Raw genomic sequence first — 23,426 nt, 5'->3', positions numbered from 1 at the left:
TAATAATAAAATAAATAAATAAATAAATAAATAAAAAAATAGAAAAGAAAAAAAAAGCTTTCAAAGGAAACTGAGGTCATACAGATTAGAACAAATACATTTTGTGCCATTTCCTTCTCTAGATGTTTGTCAACTTCCCCCCTCAGGTCTGTAACTGTCCCAAATTTCAAACCGAAACTGTGACAAAAACAGTTACTGGGGTTGCAGTTGTTGGTTCCGCCTTTTGCGTGTTCAGCTCTGAACAAAGTGGTGAACACGTTTCCTGAGGCGTCAGCGCTGCTGCTGTGTTGATTGGTGGAATAATAGCAAAGTGTAGCGATTCCTGCCTTTTCACACGCACGCCTCATGAAAAGGCCAAGATTATATTAAACAGTGAGTGTTTGACCTTTCTGCTGATTGATGCGGTCAAAAGTTAACTACACTTTGCAATATTTTACTGTTCCCTGTTCCTTGAAGACGGTGGTCCGACAAGCTGACACGCCGCTCCAAAGCCGTTTTCTAGTCAAGTATCACTCAGTTTGACAGTAGCTGTGTTTCCATTACAGTTTTTTGCAAAATAAAAGCAATATTTCTAAAATTTCGACAAAGTACAATTGCGATTTGCAGGTGTTACATTGAATGGTGTGAAGCGAAGAAGCCGTTATTCTCATAAAACCCCGTTTTGCGGGACGTAATTCTCATAAAATCCCGTCTGAAAAACCACCTCATGAAAGCGTAAAAACCTTTTAGCCATATTTGAGGTTTTTAGACGTTTAGGTGTTTCTATTAGCAGTTTTTTATTGCAATATTTAGGATTTGCGCAATTCTAGGAGTCATGTAAACGCAGCTAGTGAATCAGCAAAACTGGCTCTCGAGACAAAAAGAGAATCCAAAGTTAGCAGTCTCCTCTCGCTGTCGGCGTCTAAATAAAGTACCTGCTGGAAAAAGGTTTCCGGTGGAAGCGTACTGTCCCAGGCTGCCTCTCCTGGAGGACCAACGCCGGGTTTTCCGCCGTCTGAGCACATGTTTCGCTTCACTTTCTCGGCGGGCCCTCGCTCGGCCTCCCTGGAGAGCAATAGGGGCAGAGTAATTCACTTTGCAGAGACGGCAGCACGTCTGCGTTTGACATAAGGAGGCGAGCTTTCTTCCGTGTGGCGTGTCTCCGGCAGAGTGTGGAGCGGGGCGGACCGCAGGGGAGAGGGGCTGATGGGAAACGGCGATGGTGATATCAGCATCACAGGGTGACTCATGAGCTACTCAGAGGCTCCCAGTCGGCCGGGAGATGTTCCTGAGCGTCTCTCGCGCCCCGCGGGTTCACCAGCTCGACCTCGCAGCTGCCGGCTCAGACATCGGACGCAGCTGTTTGCCGCCGCCTGGGTGCCCCCCCCCCCGCCCATAGACTCATATTTGTTGTTTCTCAAGCTTTGCTTTCCAGTTCACGATGCGGCTTTTTGGCCACAGAGTTAAATTTAATCAGAGCTTAGAATTTTTTCCACTTTCTTACAAGGATGAATTGTGTCTGAGTGATCCGCTGGCAAAGTGCGACTTTCCCTCTAATCCCCTCTGACAGTATCTGCTCTGTTTAAACAGTTTCATAGCTATTGTGACTCGACTCGGGGAAAACAACGGAAAATCAAAGCGTGCAGGAGTCGGATGTTATCTTGACCTGATTCTTGTTTCATTTAAATCCAAGTGGGGGAAACTTGTTATTCACTGTGCTTGTTATTCAATGTGTCCTCTCTCAACTTGTTTCTCTCAACCGATCAGATCTCTCACTCACTTTCTGCTGGTAGTGACAGAACTTGGTGAAAACCAACTGCCAGGTTCCACGGGGGGGAAAAAACAACTTTCTCAACTTGTTTTGGTGCCTTTTTTTTCTTTGGAATTTAAAAAAAAAAAAAATAATGAAAGAATCGACAAAGTGGTGTTGTACCGAACAGATGTTTGTGTGTTTCACCGCAGCGACACAAGGCTAAGCTAAGCCAACTAAGCTAAGAGACTGTTTTTTGTTGGTAGCCTTCTTGGTTGCTGTGTCTTCTTTCTTGCACACGAGTGTGTGTGTGCAAGAAGAGCGAGATGCATTCTGTTTTTTTGTCATTTTCTTCTTCATCTTCTTTTTTGAATTCATCTCATTTGTCAAAGTCGGCCTCTGTTCCTCTCCCTGCTTCTTGTTTTTCCTTCTTTTTTTTTAATCCATTTCTTTTCTCTCCATCTGTGAAACCTTTCGGCAGCCTTCACCAATCCTCCATGAACTCTCTGCGCCCCCGCCGCCCGAGCATCGGAACCCTTTTCAGTTTAGCTCTTTTTGTGTTGAAGTATGACCCTTGTGTTGATGTGTAACCCTCTGTCGCAGCGCGTCGAGCGTCAGCGGGATGAGAGGAACCTCAGAGGGAAGAGAGGAGGGGGGAGGAAGGGTGACAGGTGAGCGGCGCGTGATTGAGGGAGAGGTTGGGTAATAGTGAGTGACAGGTGAGTGCGGGATGCCTGGGGAGGAGAAGTGGGGAGCGGAGGAGAGGTGGGGAAGGTTTGGCCCTGATTGCAGGAGTTGATGGGAGGAGGAGATGTAGGAGAAGGAGGGGGAGGAGGAGGAGGAGCAGGGCGGAGAGATGGACGGTGAAGGAGGACAGAAAAGAGGGAGAGTCGCTCGTCCCTGTGGGCCGCGTGTGGGAGCGGCGCTCAATCAAGACAAAAACACACAAACATCGGCATCATAATGAAAATGGGACAGCAGACGCCCGCATCTCCTCAGAGCACACACACACACACAAACACACACACACACACACACACACAGTGGCTGATATGACTGCACCAGGCAGCTATGAAGCAATTTATATGCAAAGATTCTTTCCCAAAGTGACCGACCTCTGGCTCCTCAAGGAGCTCTGCACACCGTCCAGCCTGCCTGCACGTGTGTGTGTGTGTGTGTGTGTGTGTGTGTGTGTGTGTGTGTGTGTGTGTGTGTGTGTGTGTGTGTGTGTGTGTGTGTGTGTGTGTGTGTGTGATTTCCCTGCAAAAAGATCTACTCCTACTGATTGTTCTCGATGCTTTTGTCACTTGAACGCGTTTCTGTGGCCGCAGGCATGGCGCTTTAGAATCAGAGTCACAAAAGACTTTATCGTCATTGTTGAGTCGACAACAGAACCGGAGCGCCACTCCTCCGGCGCCTTACAGCAGAACAAAAACAAAAACAAAACAAAACCTGTCAAGATGTACACAATAAATAAAGGATGATGGAGCGCTGTGCAAATGTTGTTAAAAAAGTCTATTGCACAGTTCCGGCTGGTGGAAGTTATTGCAGCGTTGAAAAGAAAATGTACCAAACAGTTATTGCTCATAAAGTTGCGCAATGAGATTCGCAGTCTGGTCTCACCAGCGATCTGCATTTAAATCATCCGCATCTGAGTCGCTGATGGCTTACAAGACAAGTTTTCTGCACAGTTTCTTAGAAACAATGGCTGGAAGGAGCAGCGGTGCATTTCCTGCTGACAGAGGACCAACACACAGACAGACAGACAGACAGACAGACAGACAGACATGTGGGGGAGGGGGAGGTGGAGAGGAGGGTTGAGAGTGCGGGGGTGCTGACAAACAGATGGTGGGCAAATGGGGAGACGGGCAGAGAGGCGAAGAGTCAGACAGACAGAAGGACAGATGGACAGCTCGCAAGCGGACAGACGGACGGACGGACGGGTCGACAAACGAGATGCGGCCAGTTTGGACTTGAATGTCAAAGTCGCAAAGTCGCCTCGTTTTTCATTTCAAGCGGACGCGGTTGCAAACTTTTCCTCTGGTTTGCTTCGATTCTGCCAGCCTGCGATGCGGCGAAATCAAGAGCCGGTTCATCAACAGTCTGAAATAATAATCTCTCTGAAAATCTGGTTTGCTCCACTGCGGTTTGGGTCTGTTGGGAAGGTCATGGATCCATCGCAACAACTGGGTCAAACCAGCCCAGTAAACATAGTGATCATTGTTGGGACGACACTGTTTGTTTATTAGTGACTTTGTGTTGATCACAATCATAATGAGGAAGTTGTTTGAAAGATAAAGTGCTGAAGTCAAAGTGGTTTGTCTCTGTTTTCACAATGTTGTCCTACTAACAGTAGAGGTTGTAGTCGCTGGGTCACAAGACATTGAAGCTGTTGAACTAAACAATGCTAAAAATAAATTCTTAAATTCATTAAAGACAAGGTGCGATTAAAAATTCATCAGTGTGCTCCAACATTAATCTATACTCTGTCTCCAACCCCCCTTGAAAAATGTTCAGCATTAAAGTCAAATCCTGCTGTTTGATAAAAGGGCCCCTTGTGACTTAGGCATCCTTCAGAACATGTGGGAGATGCAACAAAGCTTCAGTTTTAGCGGAAAGATAGATCTTTTTTTTGCAGTAAGTTCTGAGCACAGGGCTAAATACGCTGTTTTCTGCAGATTTGTAGCGTTTCTTTGGGGTAATAAATTTTGTGGGGCTGCTCTAACCGAGTCCGAGGTGGCAAGTTGCTCTCCTCTCGCTGGGTGAGCCAATCCCGTGATGCGGCAGCCACATTATTTTCTCCTCCACCTGCCGCTCGGCGTCCAGCTCGGCCGCTCGCCTCACCGCGTGAAGCGCCTCCTTTAAATGCTCAGTCACACAGACGCCACTGGGGGCTCTGTCCTAGTCAGCCAATTAATTAGCTCCCCAGGCAACCTGGCTTACCCAGCATGCATTAGTCAACCCTGCACACGTTTTTTTTCTTTCCCTTATTGTGTGTGTGAGTGTTTTGGTGCTGACACTAAACGATGCACAGAGGATAACGGCCGACTTGGGCCGAGCCTCTAAACGAGAGCCAGAGGAGGCTGGAAGAACCCCAGTGGTGCCACAGTCGCCTGCAAGTGTCGTGTTTTCGACAGTTTTGGTATTTAAAGACACATTTGCGGGAATTCAAAGCAACACTGTGGATATTTCTTTAAATTTCACTGCTAATGCTTTTGCAGGCGCATGCTTGTGAAATACATTTTTACAGTTCCTGAGTATGCGGCTGTTAAGTCTGGTTGTTTTAAATGATTGTTGTTCACTGCAGGCAGATGTGGAGGTCGCAAGGCGTTGCGGTGTGCGTGCGTGCGTTTTATTGTTTTGCATGAGTCTGCAGCTGTTTACCTCTTTCTTGCACTATGCACTTCCTGTTTACTGTTCTCAACTTCCTGCCGTCTTCCTCTGTTGTGGTTGATAACTTGTAATCTTTCCCTGCTGACTTCGTCTCTATAAGGGGCCGACAGCTTCTTCTTCTTCTTCTTCTTCTTCTTCTTCTTCTTCTTCTTCTTCTTCTTCTTCTTCTTCTTCTTCTTCTTCTTCTTCTTCTTCTTCTTCTTCTTCTTCTTTCATCCCTATTCTTTGCAAGTATTCTGCCGACGCGTAACCACATTACGACTAACCTGATCACATTCCTCTCCGTCTGTCCGATAATGTTCTCCCTCTTGTATGACATGGTTGCATTGACTCTGGCAGCCGGTGGCCTCGGGCTGTTGTTGGCTTTCAGTTCCAGCAGGCCGTGGCGTTGGAGGCGGCGTCGGTCCAGTTGGCACTTGTTGCACTCGATTACACTCGTGGCCTTGTGTGCATTGCAGCGCATGCAGTCAGATCATTGCAGCCGTTAATCACCCTTTCGATCCTCGTTTGTGTTTATTGTCTCCTCCGTTTAGGTTTGTCGATGTGGTGTGTCTTTGCGGGGCTTCATTTAGCACCAGTGAATGAAAACAAGTTGGGAATAAGCCAGAATGAGTTGGAAAGTTTCTTCTATTCAAGTTTCTGTGCTTCAGTTGTTGTGTTTTAGCATCATTAATGTGATTTATTCATTTTTCATTGTAGCAGCTTTTCTATGAACACCAAGCATCTTTTTTTTTCTTTTTTTTTTTACATTTTTAAACCTCCATTATTAGGACTGGGTACATAACTTCAATACATTTGTAGCTAATCCGAATATCGAAAATAATTATCATCTTTTGATGACAAATTCCAATATCCATGAAAGTAAACCTTGGCGTCTGCGAGCTAATAATTATTTGATATGCGTGTGAAGACTTGAAGTCACTGGCAATTGGCTTTCAGATGGTAGAGCTAAATACACTTGCAAATGATTGTTTACAGTATGTCAGAGTGAAATTAAGCATCATGCCAAGGAATCCACAGTGTGGCTTCACTTCACATTACGGTGGATCAAAATAAAGGAAAATGCAACATCGGTGCCGAGGACGAAGCGGCAGGAGTCCAACAAACTTCATTTAGAGAAAATCCTGATTTGAATCAGCAGTAAAATGGAAAATAAAGTTTTGTGCTGTGATGGTGATTGTTGCTAATTGGTTTCAAACATCTGGTATTTAAAAAGTATTGAAGCCAAGTTGTCTTTGTATCTAAATTCTTGAATGATACCGAGGTCTTACCAGAATTTTAAACAGAACAAAGCAAAAAAGGGAAGGGGTTTGATGAAACCTGAACAGACTTTCTTGCAACACACGAGTTTCGTTTAAACTTTATTAAGCGATTGTGTGTTTGTCAGGAAAAAGACAAGAATGTCGGCGGCAGCTTGGGGAATGGAACGCTGTGCTGAGTGAGGTGTAAGTGGGTCGCCAGAGAGTTTAATTGGCGGCGTGAGGTTGAAACCCGGAGACTGATCCAGATCCTTGCAGCCTGCAGACTCTCAGTCAGGCGTTCGTAGCTCAAGGAAGTCAATGATGTACTTAACTGCTCGCCCCAGGGGCAGGAAGGGAGGGCGGGCGGGAGGGCGAGGTGGAAAAATAAAGAGAGGCCGGTTTTAAAAAAATGGACTTAACCTTCGGCTGCGCTTGTGAGGCAGATGGGGACGGATGAGAGGCGGCGGCGGAGAAACTGGCCTGTTTCTGTGCCACAGTGTAAATGTCAGCCCAGTTAAATGCGTTCGGGGCCAGCTTACAGGAAGAGCCCCATAGAGGAGCGAATAGCCCCATTTTACAGCCACATAAATCCCAACCCCCCCCCCCCCCCCCTCCTCCCTCCACGCCCTCCAGCTCAGACCTGTGTCGCTGCTTTCTTCTCCGTCCTCCACATCGTCCTGACCTGTGGCCTCCACCTCTCCTCTCTCCAGGCCTCCATATTTTCTTTCTTTGACCCTGTAAAAAGGTGAAACATTTCTCAAAACAGTTTTTTGTTGCCCCCGCAGCTTTTATTTTCTTTCTTCCTTTCTTTCTTTCTTTCTTTTTGCAGCCGGGTCTCCTTCTGATTTTGACAGAAAGTTTTAATTTCAGCCGTTGAGACTTGGGTTTATTTTGTTGCCGCCTTTTTTTTTTTTTTTTAAGTTCGTCATGGACAAATTATAAGAACTAGATACTGCAGCCCACAAAGGTTTTTTCCCCCATAGACCGCAATACAAATTTAAACACCTGTAAAACGGTTGACAAGGACGCCTCCGACCAAATTCATGGTTCATAATGAATCTTTCATATTGTAGATTTTTAAATCATGAACTTTTAATCTTTCTAAAAGCGTGCTGTGGCATGTTCTGATTGGATGATACGTTCTGATGCACCTTGGGAGTGACAGAGGCATGATGGGAAGTGATACGACTGCACATGCTCCATGGGCTATATAGTAAATTCAAGGTGCCTGGCACATACAGTACTTTTCGGTGCATGCGCCAGGTGAACATCTCTGTTGGAATGAATGGGCTGCTCTTTATGGATTGTTGGGGCCTGGTTCAGACTTTTGAACACAACTGTGTTGCTGTTGAACATTTTGCCAGTTTGACCAAAATGCTGCACAGTGACATCGACAGGCTGGTTTTTGGCTGCGTTTCACCGCAGTTTCAGAACGGGAAGCGGTCCTATTACGTGTATGAATATATAAAGTTAAGTGGATGCGCGAGAACAGGATGAGTTTTTCCACTGAGGCCGGAAAGCAGAAGCGGCGCCTTGCTGAGAATTTCCAGAGCGCCGATGTTGGACTGAGCCGCCTGGTTCCGACTCGCTGGAGGCCCTGACAGATTGGCGCCATCAGCGCCTCCTTTTGTTACAACCCCCACCACCCAAAAAAACGCTGGTGTGTGTGTGTGTGTGTGTGTGTGTGTGTTAATCCGCAGCGAACATCTTCTTACTTGTCCTCCTTTCTCTTCCTCTCCCACCCCAACAGATGGAGAGCGAGAAGAAGAAGAGGAAATACTCCACGAGCAGCAATGACTCTGACACCACTGACAGTGAGTTGAAGACAGACACACCCACACAAGTCTGTGAGTGTGTGTGTGTGTGTGTGTGTGTGTGTGTGTGTGTGTGTGTGAGAGAGTGTAACACCAGTCTCTGTACACTTGCTCTGCGTTTTGCTTTAGTTGAGCAGTAGTTCAGTTCACTGAACTCAATAACTTGAGTGTATTCCCCTTCACTCTTCACGCGCTGCTTCTCTTTGACCGGCTTCTTTTCAAACCGATGCAGCGGTGGAGTGGTGAGCTTGCCGCCCAAGCTTGGCTGAAGGATGAAGCGCAGGTGTAAAGAGCAGCGCTGTGTTATGATGCTGCACAACAAAATGACAGGATGGGGCAGGAGTGAAGTATTTGGCTTATCGTATTATCGTGGATTGAGCCTGATGCAGACTTTTGATTTTGCCAGTGAAGATGAGGATTTTGTTTCATGCTTGACTCAGTAAGTTGAAGTAGAAGAAATAAAAAATTTAATCTTGAAAAAAATCCCTCTGGAAGTTCACCTCCTGGTCATCGAGAACGCTTATTTCTCCGTCTGATTTTCCAACTTCTTTTCCAGAGAGACAAAATCATCAGTCAGTCCACCTTAAACATTTCACTTCAACTGGAAATCACCTCTAGAGAAGTCATCAAGTTTTCATCAAACTAAATGCAAGCATTTCATTTGAGTGACTTGGAAGGATTATTGCCTCTTGTCAAACCAAAACCATCTTTGTAGCTTCTTGAAAAATGTCCATCTCTGGGTCTGGTAGCAGCACTACCGCTGGTCCTTCCTGCTGCAGGCCCAGCTGAGGCTGCGCTCAATCCCATCACGCTGCTGCTCCAACGGGCTTCTCTCCCGGACCCGACCCAGCCCGGTGCGGATGCTCCAGGGCCACTGGCTCCCCCTGGCCGAGGCACGGCGGGCTGTTGACGCGAGGTTATCGGCTTTCTAATTGAAGGATGCCCGCGATAATTCTGGCCGCCGTGCGCCAAGCTGAGCTTTTAATTAACATGATGGCTGCGATGGCCGCCTCCTAGTATGCCGCCGCCTCCGCCACTGCTGCCCGTTCAGTGATGGAGAGCAGCCTCCAGGGGCGCGCAGATGCGAGCAACACACACACACACACACACACACACACACACACACACACACTAGTAAAGTTCAGTACTCAACTACGTCCAGCAGCTTAAGCACTTAATCCTGTTTGAATGTTTGTCAGCTGACACACACAGACACAAAGGGCAGAGCAGCCGGAAGACAAGACATGATTGCAGAGTGCTTCACTGGTCTTTGGACCAATCAGATCCATTCTGGGGGATGGGCAATAAGTCCCTCCCTCCGCACTAGTTCGGTGTGTCGTCCGTGCAGGAGGAACCGCTGACCTTGGGGTGAGTGGAGATGCTCAACTCAGTCCGCAGGTGACAAACAGCAGCCTGGGCTACACTGCCAGAACGCGACCTGATGGTTGAACACTTGAAACCGGTGAAAAGTAATTTCCTTTCGCAGAAGGAGTTACGTCCTGTCACATCGTCAAGACAGCAGAGGTTCATTATTCGCAGAACCGCGTTGATCATCGGCGCTGCTGTAATAATGCCGAAGGTTGAACCTCTGAGAGCTGCTGTGGCTGCTCTTTTCTCTTATCTATAATTCTCTAATCTCAGAATCATAAAATACTTGCATTATCTCCGAACGGTGGCGCGTTATCTTGTCAAAAAGATGATAAAATAAAATAATGGTGAAGACAAATGCGTTTGTCAGGGGATAACCAGGCTTTTACTGCGATCACGGAGTTCCTGGAGATTCTCACTGCTAGGCTCGCGTCACCTGACGGAGCTGCTGATTGACGACTCAATGCATTTGAACTTCGTTTTCTGTTTTGCTTTTGCAGCAAAGCGAATGCTTTGAACCGTTGAGAGCTACCGGCCAACCCCGATGCTCTCCCAGCACAGTTGTGTCCCACTTTGACATCAGTAGTTGATGATTTTGACCCAACGTACTTCCTGTCGTGTTTGTGGGTCTTACAGGTTGTGTGCGGGTCGTTTGAGTTCATGAAACTGCTGTGCAGAGCGATGGCGGTGTGACTCTTTCAGCAGGGCTGCACTATGTCGCAAAAAACCAAAAAACCCGAAAAGCCTTTTGCAACCCTTGATACTGCAAAAAAAACAAAAAAATAATAATGCAGCGCTCATGTTTTAAAGTTGATTTGCTGCCATCGCAGGTAGAGAGTGAGAGAGTGAGTTGATAATTAACTGGAGTATGAGGAAAATCATAGTTTCCTTTACAGCAAATTAGATTTAATTAATAGAAAGCCAAAGCTGTGAGTTAGTTGATTGGCAGTCTGTTTTTTATTGCTTGAAAAAAAAAAACATATTTTATCCCTGCTGTCTTTAATCACCATTGATTTTTTTTAAAAATTGTAAAATTGCATGTTCTTAAAGTGGCTGGTAACCACGGCCAGTAGGCAGTAAGACTTCAATCCAATTTGTCACTTATGATGTCACTCTAAGCCTGAAAGCAGCGGCTGACCGTGTTTAAATGAGTGCAGTCGAAGCAGTTTGTCGCACATCGCTTGAGCGTTTTCTGCTGATGGTGAATCCGGAGTAAATTGTGCACGCTTAATTTCATCAGACCTTCACTGGCACATCAAGGGATGGGAAACGGCCAACAGGAAGCGGTGCAGGTTTCCGCATTAAAGACGATGATCCCCGTGAACGTGATGGAGACATTGTGGCAAGAGAAGAAGGTGTTTGACGGGCACAAAGTGTGTGCACACCTTTCTATTATCTGACATACATCAATGTGGAAGCGTAGCATGTGTGTGTGTGCGTGCGTGTCTGTCTGTCTGTCTGTCTGTGTGTGTGTGTGTGTGTGTGTGTGTGTGTGTGTGTGTGCGTGCGTGTGTGTGTGTGTGTGTGTGTGTGTGTGTGTGTGTTTTCTTAATTGAAAAGACTGACAGCAGTTCAGCCCCTCGGTGACCCTTTGGTTCGGTGCTGCAGGAAGAATTAGCACGGAGACGCACATGCACAGTCAGAAAATGTGGTGATCAGACAGTCCGTGTCATATTGCTCATCACTTGACATATTTATATCATATATTAGTGGCAAACTTCCTGAGCTGTCTCTTACAGACCCTCTGGACTCTGGATCTGCTCTAGGTTTCTTCTCACAGAGGAGTTCCTCCTGGCCGCTGTCACGCTTTGCTTCCTCTGGGGACCCAGTTGGTTTTATCTCTGATTGCACAAAGCCCTTCGAGACGCCTTCGGCTGTGATTTAGCACTGTACAAATTAAAGCTGATTGATTGATTGAAGTTCCGATCTCTGAAGCCAATATGAGTCTTCTGGACAGGTTTTGGATTGCAAGAGTTCTTTTGATTGCTTCCTTCAAACAACTTCCTCTGACTTGTGTGTTTTCTTGAAAGTGGTTTTTGTTTAATTTCTTTTTTAAACAGAGCTAATGAGCACAATGTTTCCTGGAAACAGGTTGGCTGAATGAACGCCGATGTAACAAACAAGTGGGTCGCATGACAGATGAACTGTCTCTGCTGCTTACAACCAAAATAATCACGACTCGACCAGTTAACAGTGACTCCTGATCCTCCCTCCGTCTTCTCTGCTCTTTTGCTGCTTTTGCTTCTTTAGTTTGCTTTAGTTTGTTAGTGGAGATGAGAGAAAATGTAGAAATCTGTGAAATTGCACGATGGGTGGACTTCTTTTTTTAATAATTATTTTCTTTTTTGGTATTGCTGCAGGTCAGGTGACGTCGTGGTCTAGGTCATCAATGACTACGGGCACCAGCAGCACATGGGTCCGCCTGCAGCATAAGAAACCATCTGAGGTAAGATAGAAACTTTTCCATCTTTGCTGCTGGAGGTTGTTTTTTTTTTTCTAGAAATTATATAATTTTATTTGACTGTTAAAGCTGCTGAACACCAGATATACAGATGTGTCATCCAGTTGCTGATCTTCAATGTTGCCACTGTGCTTTGCACTGTGCTAGATAAAAAAAAAACAAAGCCAGCAACACTCGTGTCCTTCTAAAGCGATTTTTAATTCTTACTGATAATGAAACGCACTACACAACAGACCGGTTTTGACCAAACGTCTTCTTCAGTTTATTGCTTCCCGTGTTGAAGATGTGGCTGAATGAACTCTGCAGAACAAACAAATAAGTCAAGTCAATGCAGATGTCACAAATGCAAGATAAAACTGGAAGCGACAACTTTCAAAAGTGAATGAAAAAGTGGAATCCTTCCTGGATTCCGAGTCGTGAGAACCGTGTTCCAGAAGCTACCGGTCTGCACAGGTGTAAACAGCGCTCAGCCGGGCAGGTGCACAACGGCAGAGGCTGCTCGCAGGTTGAGCTGAAACAGCAGGTTGACACAAATTATCTAATACAGAAAAGCACCGGCTCTCAAAAATCAAACTCGGTGCCAAGCTCAGAATCATGGCATCCGTGATGCAAAGCTTCTTCAGCGCCTGGACACGCCCGTCACTCCTCCGGCCTCCTTCAAGTCAAGTGGCTTCAAATCTTCTAGGAGGAGGCTTTGAGGAGCATCTGGAGGGGTTCCATCAGCTCCAAGAATAGCCACAGCTGCAAATTACAGCTGTGACCCTTGTTCTGACAGCACGAGCACATCGACTCAGTGAGCACTTTGAATTAAAGAAAATGATCAATCAATTCTTGAAAATCACGGCAAAATGATGTGGTGTTTCAATCCAGACCAATTCTTTTGTTTTTTTGTTTTTTTTACTCTTTAAAAAAAAAATAATTCTCAGCATCATCAGCTATGGAAGGTAACTACAGACTGTGGGAACTTCCTGTCAGCAATCAGTGCCTTAGTAATTACTGCTGTAGGGCTCTGACCGGGTCTGTGTTCCTCTTCTTCTCCTCCTCTCCTCCTCCTCCTCCGCCTCCTCTCCTCCTCCCCTCCTCCCCCCACCTTGCTTGCAAAGGCAACGCCGCTCCTTCGTTAGAAAAAAAAAAAAAAAAGCAGAAATAAAAGGTGGTTATGATGTCTCATGTTCTGGTGGCAGTTACAGACAGGCAGCCGGACAAAGACGCCTTTGAATCGCGGCTTTTAATTGCAGCTGGACTTTTAAGGACTTGTGCCAAGAAACCCCCCCCCCCCCCCCCGCCCCCCGGAATGTAAAAGTCAAAGTGGCTCTGCAGACTTTTTTTCTATCTTACTTGGACAAGCTTCGGGTCGTCCATTAGAGCTCCTCAAAGTGGCTGCAGGTTCAGCTCGAGGTGAGGATAATTGCTCCTCAGTGGCCTGAAGGAAAACCACAGACATTCTTTTTTATGGTTCCGGGTCAAAGTTCAAAGAATCTCTTAACCAAGAAGAATTGAGCTCCTTTTTATCCTGTTATAAGGAAGGAAATCAAATCACTGAAGCATGAAAAATACACACAAATCTATCCATCTATCTGTCTATCTATCTATCTATCTATCTATCTATCTATCTATCTATCTATCTATCTATCTATCTGTCTATCTATCTATCTATCTATCAGTTTTTCCACTAGCTCCTACGTAGTGATGCCATTAAGTTGGATTTGATTTTATAAAGAAACAGAAGGAGAGCGAGAGGCCGGAAGTGATGATTTGGCAGTGTGTTTTTTTTTTTCTGCGTGACGCTTTCTGTGATGCAGATGCTGTCCCCTTTTTTGACCCCTATCAAATTAAAAGTATGCCGGGGGCCGCCTTGCTATCGCATCAGTGGGAACCGGCTTTAATATAGATCAGAAAAACAAGTACCCAAAGCAAATGCCACATGTAAATGTGACATTTCGAGACCATCCGGTTCATAAGCAGGTATGAAAGTCAACAAATGTCTTTGATACGAAGGGAGGCGGGGACCTGTTGACAGATTGTGCTTTTCAACAAGCCTGGAATGTAAATAAAGTTGTGGACAAAAAGTTTGATAGGTCGATCGTGCCTCTGCTGCCACTTTATGACTTCCATGCAACCTGGCGTCGCTGAAAGGCCTGTTTACTCTCCGCTGTGAACAAACATCAGCGCTTGATGTGGCTTGATTATGATGCACAGAAAAACCCCTGATACTTTTTAGCAGCGAAATCCTCTGCGGCGCCAAATTGGAGAACGATTCCTAGTCTGGAGGTGCAGGAGTAATGATGTTGAACACAGAGCAGTTGCACCGACGCAGTAGCTTCTCTGTCAGTTTGGATCCTGAGCCGTCTCTTACAGCTTGAGTCTGCGGTTGAAACGCGCTTTGCACGGCTCGCCTTTCGCTTTCGCGGACGCCTGGTTTTGCTGAATTTCTTTTTTTTTTAATTGTTTTGCAAGTAAGCAGGAAGTTGCACACAGAGAGGGGTTAATGGTCAGCGCGATACATTTCAGTGGAAGAAAGATTAAAAAAAATATTGCGCTGAATCATAAATTATTTCTTTATTAGTTGTGACGTCTAACGCAGACGCGAGTGCTGCGTTTTTAGCATCGACCTCGGCTGTGTGAAAACGAGATGGGAGCCTCTGGCTTCGCAGTCACGTGCACCGTCGTGATAAAATATGATCAAAGCTTCTTTTTTTAAAATGAACTTTGGTTCAAATATTAATTAGCAGACTGATGCAATGTGGGTCGTTAACGTTTCAGTGGAATGTGTTGCAATGTTTAAAAATTAGTCATTTTGTCTATTAGGAAGAACGTTGGACTGATTTTTGTGACTTTACATGATTGTAAGCCAGAGGATTTCGACTCACTATTAGAGGCCTTCACCTTGGTACTGTACTGTATATGCTGCCAAACCTGACAGACTGGCCCTTTAAATGTGAGTCAGGGTAGACATGGATGAGGCGCCACAGCGAATTAAGAACATAAAAGTCAAAGACTTTGCAATGAGATGATTAAAGTGGAGTAGTGGATGTCGTCGTGTAATCTTGTAGAAAATGTATTTTCGGAATGTGTCTCATCCCACTGTTGCTCACAAAGAAACGTTGCAGAACAACAGCTGACTGATGGGAAACAGACTTTCTCCCCTTCCCTTTTTATTTGTTTTTTTCTTCTTCCTCATTGCGGATCTAATATCCCGTTCAGACTGCGGTTTTGGAAAATGTCCTCAGGATATTGACAAGCCGTTTTTTTGTGGGTTTTTTTTGTGTTTTTTTTTTTTTTTTTTTTTAAAGAGCTTGCACGAGGTGCTGCGGGTAGGCGTCGCACGCAGACGCCTAATTCGCCCCCTTTAAAGCAATAACAGACTTTTGACACTTTCACATGATGGATGTGCTGATGTTCCGGCGGTCACACACGTTACAGATGCTCGTCATTGGATCTGAACGCGGTGCTGCAGGCGGGCGAGCGGCCGCGTTCACGCGCAAAGATGCTGATATGTTGCTGTTGCAGGCTAAACCGCCGTTTGGGTCTGGTGGAAACAGCTGTAAAACTCCATGACAACCAGACGCACAGGCTGATAAATATACACACGCACGCACGCGCACACACACACACACACACACACACACACACACACACACACACACACACACACACACACACACACACACACACACAGCCTCCAGCCATTGTATTAAGCTGAGGCAGACACATTTTCTCCCTCTTGTTCTCTTACCAGGTGCTCAGATTTTCACAATATTGCCACAAAAGGAATTGAAAGCACTGCAGTCAAAACAGAGATTCAAATTCACCTGAACTACACTTAATATTGATTTTGACTGAGAGAAATTGGATTTTAATTAAAGGTTAAAATTTCAGTGTCAAAAAGCCAAATTACAGCTACACTCATAACACTTGAGGTTTTTCCCCTAAAATTGTTTTATTGTCATGTGAACTGCACTCTGACAAGCTGTAAAGAAGTTGAATGGGTCAAGACCACCAGAAGTTGGTCTTGATATTTCCTCCGGTGAACTTGCAAATTGCAAAGCAGCATTATTCATGCAGGTTTTTTTCTGTGTTTTTTTTTTTCTTTTTCCGAATCATGCTTCATCTTTTTCTTCCTCTTCTCAAATGTAGGTCAGAATTGACTGGATGGTGCTTCTGAAACTGGCCATATGACGGCTGATATTTGCCTCAAACTCTTGGTGGTGGTGGTGGTGTTGGGGGGTGGCCGTTTCTCCTGCTTTCTCACTCACTGTTGTCGCTGACCCACTTTTTAAACTTCCATTTATTGAGTGGTGAATTTTTTTTCTTTATTATTTATTATTCTGAACATGTTCGCTCACTTTCTGCTGCTCTCCACTGCTTTGCTCTGTTCTCACTCTCTCTCTCTCTCTCTCACTCTCTCTCTCTCTCTCTCTCTCTCTGCCTCTCTCACTCTCTCTTTCACTCTCTCTCTCTGAGACATCTTGCTTCGTATTGATGACTCTGCTGGTTCTCTCACACCTGGAGGGTCGGCAGGCGTGCACCAGCGTCCGCAGAGTGTTTAATCTTTAAGAGACAAACTTTTTTTTTCTAAATACTTACTTGTTTGTGTTCTATTTCTCTGCCACTGAACTGAACTGGTTGTCTTTGGTTCTTTTGATCCGTGTCGTGTATCCACCTGCTGAAAAGCCCAGAGGAAGTGTCAGGTGCTAAGCAAACCCACATGGTGCTACATCTATGGTGCTAACCAAGGGGAGGCAAAACGACCACTGACAGCTTCCAATCAGATGGATCCCATTCTTCGTGAGACGTGTTGTCCGCGCGCAGTGCCCTTCAGTGAAAAAATTCTGTCTTTGCTGCTGTAGCATCAATGCTATTCTCTTTTGCAGCAGCTGAGCTCGCAGCAGCTAGTCGCTGATCTGTTTTCGTTTCTGAGTTTTTTTGTTCTTCTTACCATTTTGGGAACGAGTGCAAAAGATAGAATTCCTGTGTACTCTGTGTTCTCTGGAGCTACAAGGCACTCTCACTCTGGTGTGATTCAGGGAAACTGAAAATGTTTTCTCTTGACATCTCGGATCTTAGCAACGTAGCGGCCGCATTAGCTTCACCGTTCAGAACAAGGTATAATAGTATATATTTATTTATTTTTGCTTCACATTCAGGCTCAAGCTTTGTGAAGCCGGCGCTGGGTCGCTGTTTACTCAACCTCGTGACACCTGACCAGTCAATATTTCCTGCGGAGCGAGTTGAAGGTTAAGCACCTCGTCTCAGTGCATTCAGCGGGTGGAGGGAAGACGCTTTTCCAGCAGCCGCAGCTGCCTCGACCTCTTAATCACAGAAGCCCTCAGTATTAATTTGATGTACTTTCATGGACAAGCTCCCCAGATTAATCCCATAATTTTCTGTTTTATTTTGTTATTGTTTTTTTTTCCCTTTTCTCCCTCTTATGAATGCATAATCAGCGAATTGAGCAAAGGACTCGGCTTCACCAGGTTTCGCCAAGAACCGCATCTGTTTAGACGGAAAAAGCTCAGTCAGTCAGTCAGTTTGTCAGGCAGCCAGTCAGTCAGTCAGTCAGTCAGTCAGTCAGTCAGTCAGTCAGTCAGTCACATCCCTATTGAAGCAGGAACAAAACCTAATTACGTGACCTTTGAGCAGTGCCATGGCAATCAGCCTGCCGCCGGTGCCGTGTCGTTCAGGCCACTGACTGGTGATGAAGAGCCGGCGTTGGGAGGAATCTCAAAAGGACTTGTTCTCCGTCTTGTCTGCCGCTAATGAGGGGCCATGAATCGCAGGCTGAGTGCCTTTTCAGCAATCGGAATTTGCTCAATAGCGGCGGATGTGCATTTTTTTTTTTTAGATCTCAGACGGGGGAAGAAAGAGCGAGAGGAAATCCTTCCTGGAGTCCTTTTGTGCATCAGTTTTTAAAGAGCGACGGTTCGCAGGCTGCGAGAGATCAGGATGCTGCTGACTCCGCCCACTGCTTCTGACTCCGCCCACTGCTGCCTCCCCGCTGGTCCCCACCCCCAGACACATTTCTTTGCTTATTTATTGAATCGGTGAATTTAGCCACGGAGGTTAAAGGTCATCCGTGCGAGCTGCTCAGACACTTTTTCTTCCAAACAGCTGCAGCCACTGCAGTCGGGTCTTGGCTGTGGGATCGCGGCTCGATCCTCCTCTTCCCGTCGCTTCAGGGACTTTATTGTCCCTTTTTTTTGTTCTGTTCCGTAATTTGAAACAAATGACTTTTGCCGCAGCCCGAAATGCCGCCTGTTTTCCCTGGATAGAGACTCTTTGACCGGTATGCTCACTTACACGAAATGAGAAAATGTTGATTATATTTAATATGAAACACCCGCGCCGAGATATTGCCCCACTTTGATTGAATTCCCACTAAGTTTCTGGGCGACAGTTGAATTAGCGTCATCCTCAGTCTGCTGGCTTTTGTTCCTCTTCTTGCCGGGAAACGAGTGATCATCTGATCATTGATCAGAATCAAAAAGGAACTAAAGTGAAGGAGGTAAAGATGGAAGAGACTGAAGTGGAGGTGTGGCCTCCTCCTCCTACAGAACAGGATGAAAACAATAACTGATCTGAGAGCAGGATTAAACCAAGCAGACTCATCACACAGTTGAGTGTGTGTGTGTGTGTGTGTGTGAGAGAGAGAGAGAGAGAGTGTGTGTGTGTGAGAGAGTGTGAGCGAGAGTGAGTGAGTGATGGGGCTCCTTGTGTTTGTGCTTGCTGAGTCACTGCACTAATGCACTCCTTCTTCACACACACACACACACACACACACACACACACACACACACACACACACACACACTTAACAAACACATACGCACCTACACACTTCCTTCTGGGTCCTCAGGACTTTCCAGGCAGCCAATCATCGGAGCCGTTCCCTCTGCTGCGATGTGTCGGCTAAAATTAGCCTCCTCATTGACACCAGCCATGACGCGCAGTGCAGAGCCAGGTAGTCATGGCGTCCGCCCCAGAGTGGAAAAAAAGAAACTCTCTCTCTTCTTACGTCGTTCTGTTGCATCGCTTTCAATTCCTCTTTTCTTGAGAGGTACAGTCCGTCATTTCTGCCTTCGAGTTCCTGGAATCACCTGTTTGCTGGTGCAGAAGTCCAAGCAAAAGTCTTTCTGAGTCAATCAAAAAATAAGTCATCAAAAAAAATCAAATGAATATCATTTTTATTACGTGGCATCAGAATTGAAAAGTTAACAGAGTGTAAACAGCTTCTTCATTGCAGAAGGTCAGCGGCGTCCTTTCCTCAACTTCCTGTTGCCATTTGAGCTTTGTCAAATATGGCCTGCGGCGATTGTTGTCGAGCCAACAGCAGTGTGTGCGTGTGTTGTGTTGCGTTGCGTTAGCAGGCCTTTGAAAGATTCACAGCAGTTTGTCGCCGAGTTGTCAGGAAACAGGCGCAGCGGCATCATTACAGTTTACTGAGGTGTTGCGTGTGTGTGCGCGTGTGTGTGTGTGTGTGAGCGCGCCTCTGCTGTGGCGTCAATGTGTTTATCTCGATCTTTCTGAGCGAGGCTTCGTCTCCTGTATTGAAATGTCAACTTTCAACAGCCGACCTCTGTGGTTTCTCTTCCGCTCGGCGGAGGGGGAAGCAGACGGAGCAAATCTGTTGCTGCTCGGCAGCCGGAGGTCGAAGCGTACGCGCCGAAAATAAGACAGACAGACACACGGACAGAGAGAGAGAGAGGCAGACAGACAGGCGGACACACACAGTGCCCCACGCAGCATCCAGGCAAGGTGATTCAGAGCTGGCACAAGTTTATGTAACAGGACAGGATTGTTTCGGGACAAGTCCAACTTTAAACAGCTTGTCTGCTCACAAAATACCACTTTTCTTTTCACTGCAAGCTCCTGCACTGCCGAGGGTGTTTTTGTCACTGTGGTGCTGCAGAAAATGGGAATTTATGAGGGGAAATCAGTGTGTTATGCACACTAAATATGAAAAAAAAAACATTTACAGGAATTGGACAGAGACGCACTGAGTTGCATGTCAATACTACAGTCGGGTTTGGCACAATAACGAGAGATTTGTTGAGTCTTGGGATCAGTTGCACCGTCGGTGGAGTCCAGATGTTTTCAAGCTGGTCCGTGGAAGCTGTGTCAAACAAACGGGGGACAAGAATTCCCATCGGTGAGAGAGCGAGTCGATGGTCAGGTGTTGAAACAGTCAAAGCTTCCAGGTCATGTCCCTACGTGTTCCCCTCCTGGCGTGCACGCGTGTTGCAGAGGTAATAACTTCTGTTGCCGGACGACTGCGTTCAGAGATAAAACAACGTCGGTCTCGCTGCCTCCTGATATTGACGTGCAGGAGCTGCAGAGAAATAAGCGGCAGATGCCGAGTCGGCCGTCTCTCCGGTGTGTTGTTGGAAATAAGCTAATTAAAGCCGTCGGCTTTGGGCTGGATTTTTTTTTTGTAGCGCTGCAGTTTATAATAACCTGGAGTGTTCACTTTGTCGAGGCAGAGACACAACACACACACACACACACACACACACGCACAGCTGGTAGATTGCAGTGCTGAAATTGCGGTGAGCAGCTGAGAGCAGGAGATAATGGCAATCACATAAGAGGTAACTCGGCACAGAAGTGGATTTTTCTCATGATATCTTGTCCATTGTTGCGCCGCCCGCCTCCTCCACTCCCTCCACCCACCACACACACACACACACACACACACACACCCACCACACACACACACACCGTCTCCTCCTCCTCAGCTCCTCCTCTTAATTTGCAAATCAAGCCAACGCCGCCGCGTGCACACAATCGCACGTCAGATTCTTTGTAAGTGATTGGAGGCAGCGGCTGTGGAAGATGATGGCTGTAATAGATGGAAAAAGTGACGCACTCCTTGAGTGATTACCAGCGACGGTCTCTGGCTGCTCCGGCTTTATTACACAACAGCCTCCGTCGGCCCCGAAGCAGCCAGAAATGATGTTTGTGCTGTCGGCCCCGAACATAACTCTTCATTTGAGCTCTGGTTGTTAGGCGGCCAAGTGCATTTCTTCTTGTTTCCATGAAACCCACCAGCCCGGCTCTGTGAGAGGACCAACGTCTCGCTGGAATATCACCCACCTGTTGTGTGTTCGCACCCCTCCAGTTCATTCAGTTTTCAACAGCGTTCTAAATATATGTTTTTTGCACTTTGAATGAATAAAGTCAGCAGATGCATTTGAATGGAATTGGTGATAAACACAAAATAGGAAAAGCAATCGAGTGCTGAACCAGCTCCACCCCTCTTTCTGCCAAGCTTCCTGTCTCTCTACCTGCAACTTCCTGTCTACCTGTCCTGTTTGAGTGTAAGTGTGTGTGTGTATATGTGTGTGTGTGTGGAGGGTGGGGGGGGCGGAGTTGAGTAGGTGAAGGGGGGGTAAAAGGTGGAGCGTGAACTACGGGAGCTTGTAACGGCATTTCTTGGATTAATTAGCCGCCGTCGTTACTGAGTAAACACGCAGCAATAAAACTGATATAGTGCCGCCTCCCCCCACCTCCCCTCCTCTCCGCTCCATCTGCTCTGCTCGCCGCTGCACTTCTTATCTCCTCTCCTCTCCTCTGTTCTTATCTGCTCGGCTCTGCCGTCTTATCTCGCTCATTTCCACTTTCCTTTCTCCCACTTTTCTGCCTGTTTTGTTTTGTTTTGCCCCCCCCCCACAGACCCACACCACCTCATTTTTCTTCATTCACCCCTCTTCCAGATGTTTACCTCATTTCCTTTAATCTTCCCTCTCCCCACTTGCTGAGAGACGTGGAGTTAAACGGTGGAAGCGGTTGAGAAGGAGAAAGTGACAAGGGCTTTATTGCCTGCAGTCCACTGACTGACTACACAAGTGTTGAAAGGCAGGATGAGATTCATCTTGACCCTGTACGTGCGTGCGCACACACACACACACACACACTTGTTTCTCTATCTTTGTGAGGACGCTGACTTCGCTTCGTTGTCAGTTCTTTTGCACAGACGGATCCAAACTGCTAAACTTGTCTTTACCCTTTAAAGGTTGCACTGATTCAACTGCATTGTTGAATCCTCATGATATTGTAATTTTATTCATCTTTTGTCTTTTTACTTTGTCATCACAAAGTCTGGATGCCCACTCTGTCTCGTAAACTGTGTGTCCATCCTGCTTAAAGACTTCTCCTCTCTCCTGTCCTTGCCCTCCTCTCCCTCGCTTTCCTTCTCTCTCTCTCTCTCTCTCTCTCTCTCTCTCTCTCTCTCTCTCTCTCTCTCTCTCTCTCTCTCTCTCTCTGCAGGTGTTTCGCACTGACTTCATCACGGCCATGAAGCTGCCGGACTCGGCTCAGCTCGGCCTGGACGACTTCTATGTGCTCTCGGACCCCTGGAGGCAGGAGTGGGAGAAGGGCGTCCAAGTCCCTGCCAATCTGGAAGCCATACCGGAGCCTGTGGTCAGGTAGGACAGGCACGCACATACACACACAAACACACACACACACTGCCACACTTATTTACACTGAATATTAGTCACCATGCTTTATTTTCTTTTTCTTGAAATCGATGATGAGGCCACGTGCCGGCCGGACGGCTGCGTGAGCAGATTGTGTGTGTGTGCAGTTGTGCGCCTTCAACCAGATTCTTTTCGCTCTCGTTCCGTCTGGCAGTCGGTTTCTGGCTCCGTCCTGCAGCCGCGAGCCGCACAGCGCCGCTGCAGCTGCTTCACATGCAACATCCAGTTTGTTTGGCTCTCTAGGAACTCGTGAAAACGACCGCCGGGTAAAGTGTGTGACGCAGTTAGGCAATAAAGTAGCGGCCACACACACACACACACACGCGCACGCGCGCACACACACACACACACACACACACACACACACACACACACACACACACACACACACACACACACACACACACACGCTGCCTGCAGAGCAAACACACTCTGAGAGACAAAATCCCTTTTACAAAACCACTTAGCTTGGCTTTGCTTCTAAAGGGACATTTCACCCAAAATTGAGAAATGCAGTCTTGTCACCACACGGCGCCGAGCACAGCTCAATACGAGAGTTGTGAGTTGTGCAGTTTCATTGTGTTTGATCAGTGGTGGGAAACACTTAATGGTGCCTTAATTGCCTTCATGACCCGAGACGGGACACGGTTTCTCTGTCGCCATCTGCTCAGTCCAACGGGTCGATGTTTCTTTCTGCGTGCGTGACACGGCGACACAGGCTGGCGCCGCCCGGCACCGTGAAGCGGGCGGATGGGGAGGAGCCTGCAGGCGGAGAGATGGGGGAGCAGATTGGCGGAGGAAGAGCAACGGCTCGGATAGATAAGACTAGATGGATGAGCGGTTGGGAGCGTCGGGGGTTGTATGTTATCTCGCCGCTGATAAAGTGATGCGGTGATATACAGCGATGCTGAAATGGAGTTACGGGGGAGACGGACGAGGAGA

General features: G+C 46.7%; 1 protein-coding gene and 1 long non-coding RNA gene across 5 annotated transcripts in view; one reads left to right on the top strand and one right to left on the bottom strand.

Annotated features, from left to right (window-relative positions):
- Positions 1-23,426, top strand: part of jade2 (jade family PHD finger 2) — a 102,045-nt gene that overhangs the window by 6,655 nt on the left and 71,964 nt on the right. For 3 of the 4 annotated variants that reach the window (XM_076031907.1, XM_076031905.1, XM_076031908.1), the window contains exons 2-4: positions 8,114-8,210; positions 11,906-11,991; positions 22,273-22,430. In XM_076031907.1, the coding sequence (XP_075888022.1) occupies positions 8,114-8,210; positions 11,906-11,991; positions 22,273-22,430 (341 nt within the window). The remainder of the gene's footprint in view (positions 1-8,113; positions 8,211-11,905; positions 11,992-22,272; positions 22,431-23,426) is intronic. The other variant, XM_076031906.1, reaches the window with a different exon arrangement.
- LOC142891953 (uncharacterized) lies at positions 17,116-19,470 on the bottom strand. The gene is made up of 2 exons (XR_012927345.1): positions 18,837-19,470; positions 17,116-18,554 (listed from the first exon to the last, which is right to left on the bottom strand). It is a non-coding gene; the product is annotated as an uncharacterized LOC142891953 (long non-coding RNA).

The sequence above is a fragment of the Nelusetta ayraudi genome, unplaced genomic scaffold, assembly GCF_046127955.1.
Source record: "Nelusetta ayraudi isolate G7.1 ecotype Tasmania unplaced genomic scaffold, CSIRO-AGI_Nayr_v1 ptg000033l, whole genome shotgun sequence".
Lineage (NCBI taxonomy): Eukaryota > Metazoa > Chordata > Actinopteri > Tetraodontiformes > Monacanthidae > Nelusetta > Nelusetta ayraudi.
This window is presented reverse-complemented; position numbering and strand designations above follow the sequence as displayed.